Source organism: Staurois parvus, unplaced genomic scaffold (assembly GCF_062004578.1).
Source record: "Staurois parvus isolate SC_StPar_1 unplaced genomic scaffold, SC_StPar_1.0 ptg000014l, whole genome shotgun sequence".
Lineage (NCBI taxonomy): Eukaryota > Metazoa > Chordata > Amphibia > Anura > Ranidae > Staurois > Staurois parvus.
Genome location: NW_028317810.1, coordinates 35,427 through 48,209, shown reverse-complemented (window position 1 = coordinate 48,209; position 12,783 = coordinate 35,427). Strand labels below are relative to the sequence as shown.

At 40.3% G+C, this 12,783-nt stretch overlaps 2 protein-coding genes across 2 annotated transcripts in view; one reads left to right on the top strand and one right to left on the bottom strand.

The window, feature by feature from the left end:
- The window catches only part of LOC149473462 (calcium release-activated calcium channel protein 1-like), a 27,263-nt gene extending 17,764 nt beyond the window's left edge, over positions 1-9,499 (top strand). The window contains exon 2 of the mRNA XM_089676445.1: positions 4,885-9,499. Coding sequence (XP_089532571.1) covers positions 4,885-5,445 — 561 coding nt within the window. The 3' untranslated portion in view covers positions 5,446-9,499. The remainder of the gene's footprint in view (positions 1-4,884) is intronic.
- MORN3 (MORN repeat containing 3) overlaps positions 9,262-12,783 on the bottom strand; it is a 38,920-nt gene continuing 35,398 nt past the window's right edge. The window contains exon 6 of the mRNA XM_089676461.1: positions 9,262-12,783. Coding sequence (XP_089532587.1) covers positions 12,718-12,783 — 66 coding nt within the window. The 3' untranslated portion in view covers positions 9,262-12,717.

Sequence of the window (12,783 nt, the reverse complement as noted above, 5' to 3'; positions counted from 1 at the left end):
TTTGTATGTTGGTTACAGGGACTCTTCAAGTCTTTGAACATACACCGCATGTGTGCAGTCAGAACGAGCCATGGACTAAACTAAGTAACTTTTGTTTCTTTCTGCTTCATAAAGGTATTGTTTATGCAAAATGTTGGCTATTGTTGGATCTTAATCTGTACAGTACCTTTCTTTAATCTGTGCTGGCCTAGAGCAGGACTACACCCGGTCACATTTTGTTTGTGCAGGCTTCTATGAAGTATGTTATAAATGGACAATTGTTGTCCTAGCAGGGGCGTTACTTGGCAGCAAACACTGAGCTGGTAACAAATGTTCAACTAATACATCCCCTGTAGCAGTGAGGAATTTCTTAATAAAAAAGAAAATCCTTAAACTATTTGTTCTGTGCTAAGCACTTGTGAGCTGCATTTAGCATGCATTACTCATTTTTATGAAGTGATGTCGATTTCATACAATTTACCTAGCTTTAGTTATGCCATTTTGTGTTTAGCTATTGTTTAAAGCAATACCTTACAGCATTACCTGCGTTAAAGTGTTACTAAACCCATGACCCTGCATTCACTATATCAGGTCTCCTACAGTACTCAGAACAATGGAAATGCAATTATTTTAGTAAATATAAACTGCTAAATACCTTGTCTCATCAGTATATAGCAGTCTTGTCACTTCTATCAGTGTCCAGCTGAGCACTGGTTAATTTTGTAGGACGAGTTTTCATTATCCTCTGTCCTATGAGGCTGCATAACCCCTGACCCTCTTTCTGGACAGCAGTGATCAGATGCACCCTCCCCCTAAGAAACAAAAGCTCTGTAGCCATACACACAAACAGAGCATGCGCAGACTTGCCACTGCTGCTCTGTACTATGGCAGATGGATTGGGAGCAGTAAAAGAAGGGGAGGATCAGAAAAGACAGGATGTTGTGGGTTTAGTAACACTTAAGGTAAAAACTCAGCTGTTTATCATTATCAGGCGTACCTCAGTTTACGAATTTAATGTGTTCTGCAGGACTTTTCGTATTGCAAAAAATTAATAAACCAAAACGCGGTTTCCCATAGGAATGCATTGAAAACCAATTAATCCGTTCTGGAGGTCAGAAAAATGTAAAAAAAAAAAAAAGTCTTTTATTTGTTCAAAACTCTTTATGAAGTGCACTTTAAAGGCATAAATACTGTACAGGGACATGATTAAAAATTAATTCGTAAATGCATTGAAAACCAATTAATCCATTCGTATTGTGAAACAAATTCATAAACCGAGTCATTTTCAATGGATTTTCATTCGTAAACCGAAAATTACATTAACCGAGGCGTTCGTAAACTGAGGTACACCTGTATTTATATATTATCTAAAAGAAGAGGCCCTGTAGAATGAAAAAGATGGTTGAAATTGTTTATTTTGCACGTATTTTGTGCAACTGTTTATCAAATCTAAAGTTTCAGGAAACAAATACCCTAAAATTAATTTTAGTGCACACAAACACAATATAATTTTTTTGTAGAAAATAATCAGTGAGGTTGTGTTGAGGAAAATGGATACCCAATGTGCTGCATCTTAAAACTGTGTACATCTGCGAAACGGTGAAAAAAATATGGATGCTAATTACTTCTGACCTCTGCACTGTATGTTAAATACTACTGACCCTTGCATTCTGTGTTGCATACCACTGACCTCTACTGTGGACCTTTGCGTTACTTAAGCTGGTCATACACTGATCAAAGTTTGTCCAGTTGAACAGGGACTGACCAAATGCAGATCAGTGTGCGGCTATCCCCGCTGGACAGAAAGGACATAGGAAAAACTTCTGCAGCTCCTGATCAGTGTATTCTGATAGGTGCCATTGTCATAAAACAGTGTCCTGGTGGCGTTCTGGATGGATTCTTCCATCCATCTCGCTTGTAGTGGGTTTTTTTTTTTCCTTGGCCAATTGACCAGTATATGGTCAGCTTTACTTCTGACCTCCGCAGTCTGAGTTTAGGTGGTCCTGACTACCTATTCAAACCTTCCTCAGTTTTTAATGAGGCCTTCCTAGGTTAACCCTTTCTTTTTACTTCCATTGGCTTGCTCATCTAACACACTTGGCCTGATTTTTATTATGCAAGGAAATGTGGAAATCACTGTAAAAAGCAAGAGGAATAATTACAAACACTTACAAAAATATCCATTTAGCAATTTTGAATTATTAGATAACCGCATCATAAAGGGTGTCTTTTTAATTTGATTTTCCTGCAGATCCACTGTGAGTCAGTTGCCAAGAAAGGAATTTTTTTGAGGCTTGTTAAGGGATATGTTATTTTTGGTAATATTCCTGTAAATTTCATATTAATATACATAATCTCCGGATTATGTTTGAAATAAAATCCTGCTAGGGTAGATATTTCTAACTAAACTCCAGCCTTGCCTTTATTCTTGCACAGTTGTACGGGCTTGTCCTTCTGTACTGAAACTACTTACGTTGATTTCACTACACACTGAACATCTCACATTGTGCATTAGATGTTGCAGCAAGTCAGAACATGCCTTATTTTTTGGCTGGAGGATATCCAGCATCATCTTGCCCTTTGCTTCCTAGCTGTGATGTCCCTGGCCTACTTCTGTCAATGATTGGATTTCAGTTCTGTCAATCATAACAGTTCGGCATCACATGTGGGCCTTACCCAGGCCATTAAAGCTATTTGCAGCCCCTCCCGCCAGCCATGATATGATTACACTGAGAATTGCAGATACCCTGTAATCACTTGGTTTAGAATAAGGTATGTAATGAATGCAGGTTTTACTTTAAAACATTTATTAGCACATTAACCTCCCTGGCGGTACGATTATGTCAGGAATTTTGTTCCAAAAGCGGTACCATTTTTTTGCATGGAAATTTGGTGTTATGTATTGTAGGCCTGAAATTCTTAGTAATTACTTACTTAATAAATACTCATAAAAAATAATATAATAAATTTAATTCAATAATATAATCAAACCAAAAACACTGAAATTTGAAATATAGCGCCAAGTTCGCACATCACTGAGCAAAGTCGCAAAATCGTTTTCAGTGTCTGACAAATTTCCCTCATGAATCATTATCACTCAATTCTGCAAGTAGTTCTGATTTATTATCGCTGTTCTCTAGCCGGTCTAAAACCGATTTTGACGTAAAGGGACGCTTTTTGGATGCCGTGGACTTTTCTAAGTTTCCAGGCAGAAAGAACAGTCAAAATGCAGGCAGGGCACAGGACGATGCAGTAGGGACAAAATGTATGTGAAATGCTTTGATACAGGAATGTTTTGCTATGAAATCATTTTTAAAAAAAAAAAGTAATTTTTTTAAAATTTTCAAATTTGCTGCCGGTTGCGGCGCCCGTACGTCCCGACGTCACAGGGACCAGAACACGGAAGCCAGATGCCGGCATCGGCCGGAGGAGATGGCTGGGGATGCTGCAGGGGACGCATCGCGGGAGCGAAGGACAAGGTAAGCGCTGTAGGGAATCCCTGTGCAACGCCGCATGGTAAGCCCGAGTGTAGCTCGGGGTTACCGCTCTTGGTACTGAAACTTTACCCCGAGCTACACTCGGGAATACTGCCAGGGAGGTTAATGAAGAAAGGTGGAGATGAATCAGAAAAGGAAAAGCAGCTTAACCTTCAGCTTTAGGCCTTAACATTGCCATTCAGGGCTGTACATTGCCATCTCAGCATATTTCTGAGACTGGTACCGCCAGGTGGTTGTGCTCAGTTGCGGACAGGAAGCCTGTACAAATCGACAGTCTGCCACAGTTCGTGGCTGTTCACAGGTAATTGCACAAGGTGTGATTACGTATGGTTAGGGCCAGAAGAATAGCCCTGCATGCAGTTTGGGTACAGGGCGGTCAGCTGTCCCTAAATGAAAGTAATGACTCCACAATTGCATGTGAACGGCTGTGAGATCTGACACTGACTTGTACAGGCTGAGCAGCCATAACTGAACGCAGACACCTGGCCATACCTGTGGTAGTAATGTGCTGATGTGGACTGCCATCCGAGGCCTTAAATTTTAACAAAGTGTCCTGAAGGGATTTTTATATTTTACATTTACGGTCAATGCTGTAGGAGGTAGACTCTGAGTTTGCTCTGCTTCTTGGTAGGACTATTGTGAGAGATCTGTGGAATTGATCAGACAAAGGGATTTTGAAAAACTCAAATTAAAGCAGTGCTCATTAGACAAAAATACCATTAGGTTGGCAACCTGCTGCTTCTTCGTGCTGTAAACAAATTGTGTATTGTACAATGACCTTTGCAAATTCAGCCAAGATGACGTAAAGTGATCCATGCAAAAACTAATTTATGATGGCTAAAGAAAGAATGGGGCTGTTTTCAGGTAATCCTTAAAGCGGAGTTCCACTCACTCTGTAAAAGAAAAAAATAAGTCAGCAGCTACAAGAATGGCCCCGTCATATTCTGGGACCTGTCCCGTGTCCCACAGGACTTCAGGGAGGGAAGGTAGGAGGACAACTTGTTTCCGATCGCCTAGGCTATCGCAGTGGAAGCGCATACCTGTCAAATTCGGTACCCATTCAACCCCCACCCCCACGCTCCCCAAAGGTGCCAATCCTTAATGTGGAGCGGGGGACCAGTCTTTAAAACGGAACTTCCCCTTTTTGGGTGGAACTCTGCTTTAAGCTTTACCTTTTTTAAAGGGCTATTTTGGGTCATGGTGGAAACAACCATGAAGAGAGAGAACATCTTCAGTGCACTGCATATTCACAAAATGTCTGCAAACTAGGACACTACGTAAAGACCCACACTGCATACATGAATACATTTTGACGTATGTTTGCTGTTCTTGAGATTTGTATCATGTGCTAGAAAATCCGTGGCCCTTTTTACAGCCTTTTTAAGTAAATTGTTTTTGTTTTTTTCAGGTTGCAATGGTAGAAGTCCAACTGGAAGCAGATCATGTCTACCCCACTGGTCTCCTGATTGCGTTTAGTGCCTGTACTACTGTTCTGGTCGCTGTACATTTATTTGCACTAATGATCAGCACCTGCATTCTTCCCAACATTGAAGCAGTGAGCAATGTCCATAATCTGAACTCTGTGAAAGAGTCCCCCCATGAAAGGATGCACCGTCACATTGAACTTGCATGGGCTTTCTCTACAGTCATTGGGACGCTGCTGTTCCTGGCTGAAGTTGTCTTGCTTTGTTGGGTGAAGTTTCTTCCAGTGAACAGTCCAAAGTCGGCAGTCAACGATACATCTTCTTCTATCAGCTCTGGCAAAGCAGCAGCTATTGCTTCAACTTCCATCATGGTTCCATTTGGATTAATCTTCATAGTATTTGCCGTTCATTTTTACAGGTCACTGGTCAGCCACAAAACGGATAGACAGTTCCAGGAGTTAAATGAACTTGCTGAGATAGCTCATCTTCAGGACCAATTGGACCACAGAGGAGAATCAATCCAATCTCCTGATCATTATGCATAGATTATGTTCCCTATATGAAGGGCTACATTCTTCTGTCTTACAATATTTTGGATACTCAAGTGAGACTTTTTCTGGAAGGGGCAGTTCCTTTGTACTAAGAATGCACTTTCACTCTAGTCAGGCAAGAGGCAGACGTAAATTCGAGGACTTTCTAGTATCATCCTCCATTTTCAGAGAGGAAGGCAAGTCTTTATTAGTTTGTCTAGGATATGTCTCTGTCAGAGCAGAATGTAGATCTGTGCAGGGCTTTGCATGACATATGTGCTAAAGGATTCTGTCTGCACACAAGCTGCTGGAAAAATGTTTCCCACTGTAAATGTAACATTTATGATTGCTTTACTTTGGCTATGATGGGTTGTGGAGCAGCCCAGGTTAGATTTTTTTTCAGCAGGTTGATTGGGTGCACTTGTCACTGTTTTATCCTGCAGCATAGTTGTCCTTTGCTGTTTGTGATTGTCACAGAGAACACTGCAGCCTTACCCAGGGTATGGAGTGGGTGTTGAATTGCTTTGCTTATCACTGTAACTCAGAAGTGTTGCATGTAGGGAGCTGACAGGAATGTATTGTAATGCATGCCACAATTACCTGTGTGTGAGCCACTGGAATGCTTTGAATGCTTAATAGAGAATGTGTATATATGCAAAGGCTCTTTTATAGTTGACCTTGATCGACATTTTTTACATTTGCAAATCACACATTTCAAACTTAGTTTTTATTTTGAGTAAGTTTATCATACCGCTTTAAGTGCCTCCAATGTGTCTTCAGTGATGCATTGTGTGTATATCTGATCTGATAAATTTTGTATGCAAATTGTATTCTGTACTGAATATGAATGGACATCCCTTGAACCATTCCATTGCCAGAGCAAGTAATGGATTGTTAGACCTCCTGTGTGGAGATGTCACTTTCAAGGGGATTTTCATAAAAACAGAAAATCCATTCTGTTAACGCCCCTCTGTGTAGTAATAAAAGTGATCTCCCAAGCAGGTAATTGTACTGAGAGGAATGCAGAGGCTTCTAAAAATGCCTGGCTTGTCATAGTCTTTAACAATTTGGAATTAATTTACTAAAACCTGAGGGGTTGTGTTTTTTTTTTTTTTTTTGTCAAAGCCTAATTAAACAAGCTGAAGTTAGAAGTGGATTGGCTATAATGCACAGCTACACCAGATTTTGCACACTCCAGGTTTAGTAAATCAACCCCTTTGAGTTCCAGAACTAAAAAACACATTGCCAGTAAACCAGAACTCCTAATATAATTACTTGTTCTGGCTCTGAATCAGAACTAAAGTATTTGGTTTCCTGTGACAACCAGGAATATAGTATTTTCAGAAGTGTTAGTCTGCATATTTCTTATGAACAATTTTTTTTTTTTTTACTTTGTAAACTGTGGTACATTGCCATGATTGACTATGGTGGTTCTGTATTAGAACATTACTTTTTCACAGAATGGCCTCTAGACTATCAAGTAAAAGAAGCAGCAGTAGGAATAGTTACTGCTGATGTGTAGGTGGGGATCCCTCTATATTACACTTGGGGAGCTTGTTCAGATTGGTATTTTTATTTTGTTTGGGAAATCTTTTTAAAATGAGCCCCTTTATTCAGAAAGGCTACTCTTCTTCTTTGTGAAGAATCTGTAAATGGGGACAAATTTAAGGTCTCCGGATTTGTTACAGAAAATTCCATAATAGAAATATATAGCTATAATCAATCGCGTGGTTGTTAAACATTGCCACTGTGTTATATGTTCATCACTATTGGCTGTGTTCGTTTTCACATACGAAGGGAAACTTTAGCACAAATGCAGACCTGAACGTTTGTGTCCTGTCCTCTGTGCCTGTGCTTTTACTGAACTTTAATAAGATTCTGTGAAGCCAAGCTTTTTTTTTTTTTTATATTTTTGTATTACAAAATACGTTTCAAGCTGTTTTTAAAAACTTATGCCAAGGTTTTGTTTTATAAAGTGAAGCAATTCGGACACTTGGTGTAATGGAACTACTCGAGCTACAATTGATTTAAGGCATGCAGCTATTCATTTTATTATGTTTTGAAATAAACCCTATGGTTCCTCCTGTCTGTTTTTCAATAATTTTCATAAGACTTTCATATAAACTAACTAGCTTATATGACTGTGAAATGAAAGTGCTTCTGTTAGAACAGGTAACTTCTCAAAGACCTCATATATAGATCCCAATGACACAATAACTAAACCTCTCTGCAAAGGGGCTGTCCAGGAAGGTAATAGAACCAGCAACAGATACTGCAAATCACTCATGCCAACATTATACCTACTATAGGCTCTAATTATGAGCGTGGACAAATTCAATAACACAGCAGCATCGTTCCATAATAAATCTCCATTTTCAGTCCACGACATATGAATAGTGAGAACTGGGTACTGTTGCAGACTGTGAACTTTAAAGTCCCAGTTGAAAAAAAAAAAAGTCAGCAGCTACAGAAACTGTAGCTGCTGACTTTTAAAATGCAGACACTTACCTGTCCTTCAGTCCAGCGGTGTCCTCACTCACCATGGCTGGTTTCACTGGCTGTCTTCTCTCCTTGGTGCCGGCATTTTCAGTGTGGGCACCTGGCTGTGACAGCTTGCGGCTTCACAGGCGGTGCCCACTGTGCATACGGGGGTAGTGCTGCGCTTTCTGGATGGTCCCATAGTATTCTGGGACCTGGCACGTGTCCCAGGAGACTACAGGGAGGGGGGTGGGATGACAACTACCGCTTCCCTTAGGCAATTGCAACGGAAGTGGGAGCGGGTACCTGTCAAATTCGGGTACCCGCTCCTCAAAGGTGCCAATCCTTAATGAGGAGCAGGGGACAAAGGCTTAAAGCGGAACTTCCCCTTTTGGATGGAGCTCTGCTTTGATACAAAAAAATTCCTGGACTGCCCCTAAAAAGGTCAGTCTAGCCACGAATGTACAGCAACCAAGTTACCAGGTCGGCCCACTTGGCATCATGAGGGTTTCTCTTGTTCTCCCTGTTATGTTTTATGTGTTAGGTCCCTTTCACACGAGGCAGATTCTGGATGCAATCTGCTTGCTTAGCAGGGGATGTGTCCGCTAAGCAGGCGGATGATAGATCTGTGTCTGCTCCGCTTATGCAGAACGGATACAGCCCGCTCTCCTCTGTGGGAGGTTGGATGTAAATGGACCATTTGTTTACACCTGACTGTAATCTGATCCATTCTGCTGGATGGAAGGGGAATGGATCGGATGTCAGCGGGTGTAAACGGACGCATATCAGTTTACACCTGCTGCTCCATAGAGAAGAATGGAGGTTCCAATTGGGTCCAACTGAAAAACAGACAGGCGGACCCCATCAGAATATTTGTGTGAAAGGGGCCTAACAGATTGCAGCAGGAAAACTTGGACATTCTCATTAGGAATGGCAGAACCAGATCCATAATGATATTGTCACAAGCCAGTTGATGATTGAGTATTCGCTTATCAGAACATCAGTTTTGGATGACCTGACCTTTTTAAAAAAAAAAAAAAAAACCCATAAGAAAACATTTCTTCATGCTGAGAGATAGTGGGGTTTTTTCCTTTTTAATATACCATCTATAACAGTCTTAGTAAAACATGCAATGGTCAGCTATATTATATATATATTTTATCTGATTGTTAAAGTTTGAAAAAATAAATCTTAAGGTGTGAACTGTGATGTGCATTAAATACTGCAAGATTATCAGCAATAATATGCCAGTTTCATATAAGCTGTATTCAGGATGTTTTGTTTCCTGCTGTAATTGTGAAACAAATGCTTAGAAGAAGAAGAAGAGAAAAAAAAGGGAACAGCAATACACAATTGTACCTTCAGCACACAGGTTTATCATGTTTTAATGCACAATTTATTTTTTTTTCTTTCATTCTAACCTGGAACAGGACAGTATTTACAAACATCACATGATGATGCAAAGGTTATTTCCTGTGAACTTGAGTTCAGGCACTGTAAGAAAAACCTTTTGCAGAATGTAATTCTAGCACTTAAGGGTTATTCGGACTGTGGAACTTTTTTTTAATAAAGGGAGGTTAGCTGAAAAGTATGGAAATTATATGGCTGTCTCTTTTGTGTGTGATTTATTTTTTTGCTGTGGATTTGGCACAAGAGAGGGTAAAGCAGCACTGAACACTCATAAGTCAAGTACCTAATAAGCCTAAAAATTACAGCAGTCGAGCTTTAGTGGTATTGGTGTCATGGCAAGTACATTTTCCCAGCTTCTAAATTGTTTACGAATGTAAATGTACACATAGAAATAACTGGCTCTGTGTTCAAATAACATCCATTTCTCCGTGCATTAATGTATAAACTCTTGCCCCCAAAATTTAAGAAAGGGCTATCTAATGCAGGCCATAGACGGTTCGTTTTATCTGCCGATTTTTCAGCCAAAAACTAAACATTGTTCGTTCTGCAAATCGATGTTGCCACCAATGATTGTGAAAATCGTCCGTTTTTCACAAATTTTCCAGCATGACCGATAAACGAAATTAGGAGGAACCGTGAAAATCGTCCGTTTATCGTCCAATTTTTTGTCCAAAAGAATAATCGAACAGTCTATGGCCTGCATTAGTCTCTAACATTCGATGATCTCCTTACATATTAGATCACTGTTATGGAATCTGGGTGAAGACAACTTTTGTTGTTGTCTCTTTATGAGATGAGCAAAACCTTGGACAGAGGGGTGGTCAGTGGACGTCGTATACTTGGATTTTGCAAAAGCATTTGACACAGTTCTCCACACATGGCTAATGTGTAAGGTAAAGTCTACAGGCTTGGAAAAATCTGTATGTAAATGGATAGAAAACTGGCTAGAAGATCGTATTCAGAGAGTAATGGTTAATGATTCATACTCTGAATGGTCTAGGGTTGTCAGTGGTGTACCCCAAGGTTCAGTGTTGGACCCTTACTTTTTAATATAAATGATATAGGGTCTGGGATTATAAATCCCATTTCAGTCTTTGCAGATGACGCTAAGCTGTGCAGTGGAATAACGTCCTTACAGGATGTCTCCAACTTACAAGCCGACCTCAATGCACTGTTTAATTGGGCAACTATTTGGCAAATGAGGTTTAATGTTGATAAATGTAAGGTTATGGACTTGGGGGCTAAGAATATGCATGCATTGTACATACTGGGGGGGGGGGTACAACTGGGGGAATCAATGGTGGAGAAGGATCTGGGAGTTCTGGTAGATCACAAGCTTAATAATGGCATGCAATGCCAAGCTGCGGTTTCTAAAGCGAGCAAACTCCTCTCTTGTATTAAAAGAGGTATATACTCCAGAGAGAGAGATATCATATTACCCCTGTACAAATCATTAGTAAGACCTCATCTGGAATATGCAGTTCAATTTTGGGCACCAATTCACAAAAAAAACATTGGGGAACTGGAGAAAGTACAGAGAAGGGCAACCAAACTGATAAGAGGCATGGAGGAGATCAGCTATGAGGAAAGATTAGAGGAACTGAATTTATTCTCTCTTGAGAAGAGGAGATTAAGGGGGGATATGATTAACATGTATAAATAGATCAGTGGTTCATATAGTGAACTCGGTGTAGAGCTATTCACCCTGAGGTCATCACAGAGGACAAGGGGGCACTCTTTACGTCTGGAGGAAAGGAAATTTAATCTCCAAATACAGAAAGGTTTCTTCACAGTGCAAGCAGTGAAAATGTGGAATAGACTCCCTCAAGTGTTGGTTCTGGCCAGCTCAGTGGATTGCTTTAAAAAAAGTCCTGGATTCTTTCTTGGATACACAGAATATAACTGGATACTAACATTTATAGGTAAAGTTGATCCAGGGAATATCCGATTGCCTCTGAGGGGGTCAGGGAGGATTTTTTTCCTCTGCAGGAGCAAATTGGATCATGCTTTGCTGGGGGGTTTTTTTTTTTTTTGCTTTCTTCTGGATCAACTGTGGGTGTAGGATTATAACTTTTTTTTTTTAATGGTTGAACAGGATGGACTTTTGTCTTTTTTCAGCCAGACTATGTAACTTTGCTGGAATCTAGCTGTTGTGGGTAAAAAAAAAAAAACCACCTTCGCGTTTCCTACAATTTTGTATGTTTAATGAGGTACAAAAGTCTAAATACCTTTTTTCCTTTAATACATCTCCCCAAATGCTTGCCTGGCTCCAGTACAGCTCCCTCTATTATGTACACAAACAGTGTGGATGAATTGGATACTCTTCTGGTGGGAGAGCAAGAGCTTCTGCCAGCACTCATAATACACAAAGTGGGATCAGTTGTCTTAAGTGCCAGTGGAGCCCTGCAGATTTCCCCAGAAGTGTGGAACTTGTAATCTGTGGGGCTGGGCTTTGACAGCTAGAGTCTCCTCTGGTATAATAGGGGCACAGGCAGCAGCTCATCCATGAATAAAGGCTGCAAACAGCTTGCAGCAAAGTTGTTACACCCCCCAACTCAAAGCCTGCCTTATTAACCCTAGAGTTTAGCAGTGTTGTGCCTCTGACACAAGCCACCAAGATGCAGAATGAATGCATGTACACTGCTGGTCCACAGGAAGTATTGTTGCCTATACTCAACTGTACACATGTATGGAGCACATGTATGTGTTCTTTGTAGCTGCTAATGTACATAATCAAGCCTTGCTTTGTGGAAATCAGTAAGTGGTTCACAAAAAAGCCAGAGCTGCAGCATGTAAATATTGCTTGGGTATGGGTTAGCCAACCAGTGTATACAAACAAGACTGGTATTTTAACCCCCAGAATAATGAGGGAGAAGGGGGACAGTTTTTGATTTTTGTAAAAGGTAAACCTATACAGTAGCCGCACCAGTGTTGTCCAGCACTTGCTACTTGGATGTTGTACTTGGAAAGTCAAGTGTATTTCTCTCTGGAAGTAGGACTGAGCCCTGGTTCACACTGCTGTGACTTCCCATGCAACACAGTCGCATGACAAGTCAAAATACATTCATTTCAATGGCTTCCCTCTTAATTGTTGCCACTCAGGTCACACCAACAACAAAAAAAGTTCCTGCTCTACTTTTCTTTGTTTTCCATGTGCTAAAGACTGCAATGTTAAAAGTCGAAAAGGAAGTTGTTTGTCTTATCTTTGTGACTTTGGCTGCAACTTTAGAGGGTTTTGCAAGTTTGATAATGTGTCATAGTCTATTATGATTGATCAAAGTCACATTGAAGTTGCAAGCAAGTTGCACAATATAAATTTATATATAATTTTGTATATTTTTTTTGACTTCTTAATGCTATAGGTTTCCACAGCTAATGCCAACTGCAGAGCCTTTGTCTTTACTCTTGTTTTTCAAGCAATGATTGAGCCAGCTGTAGAACTCCTTCAGGATCTGCTACTTTCAC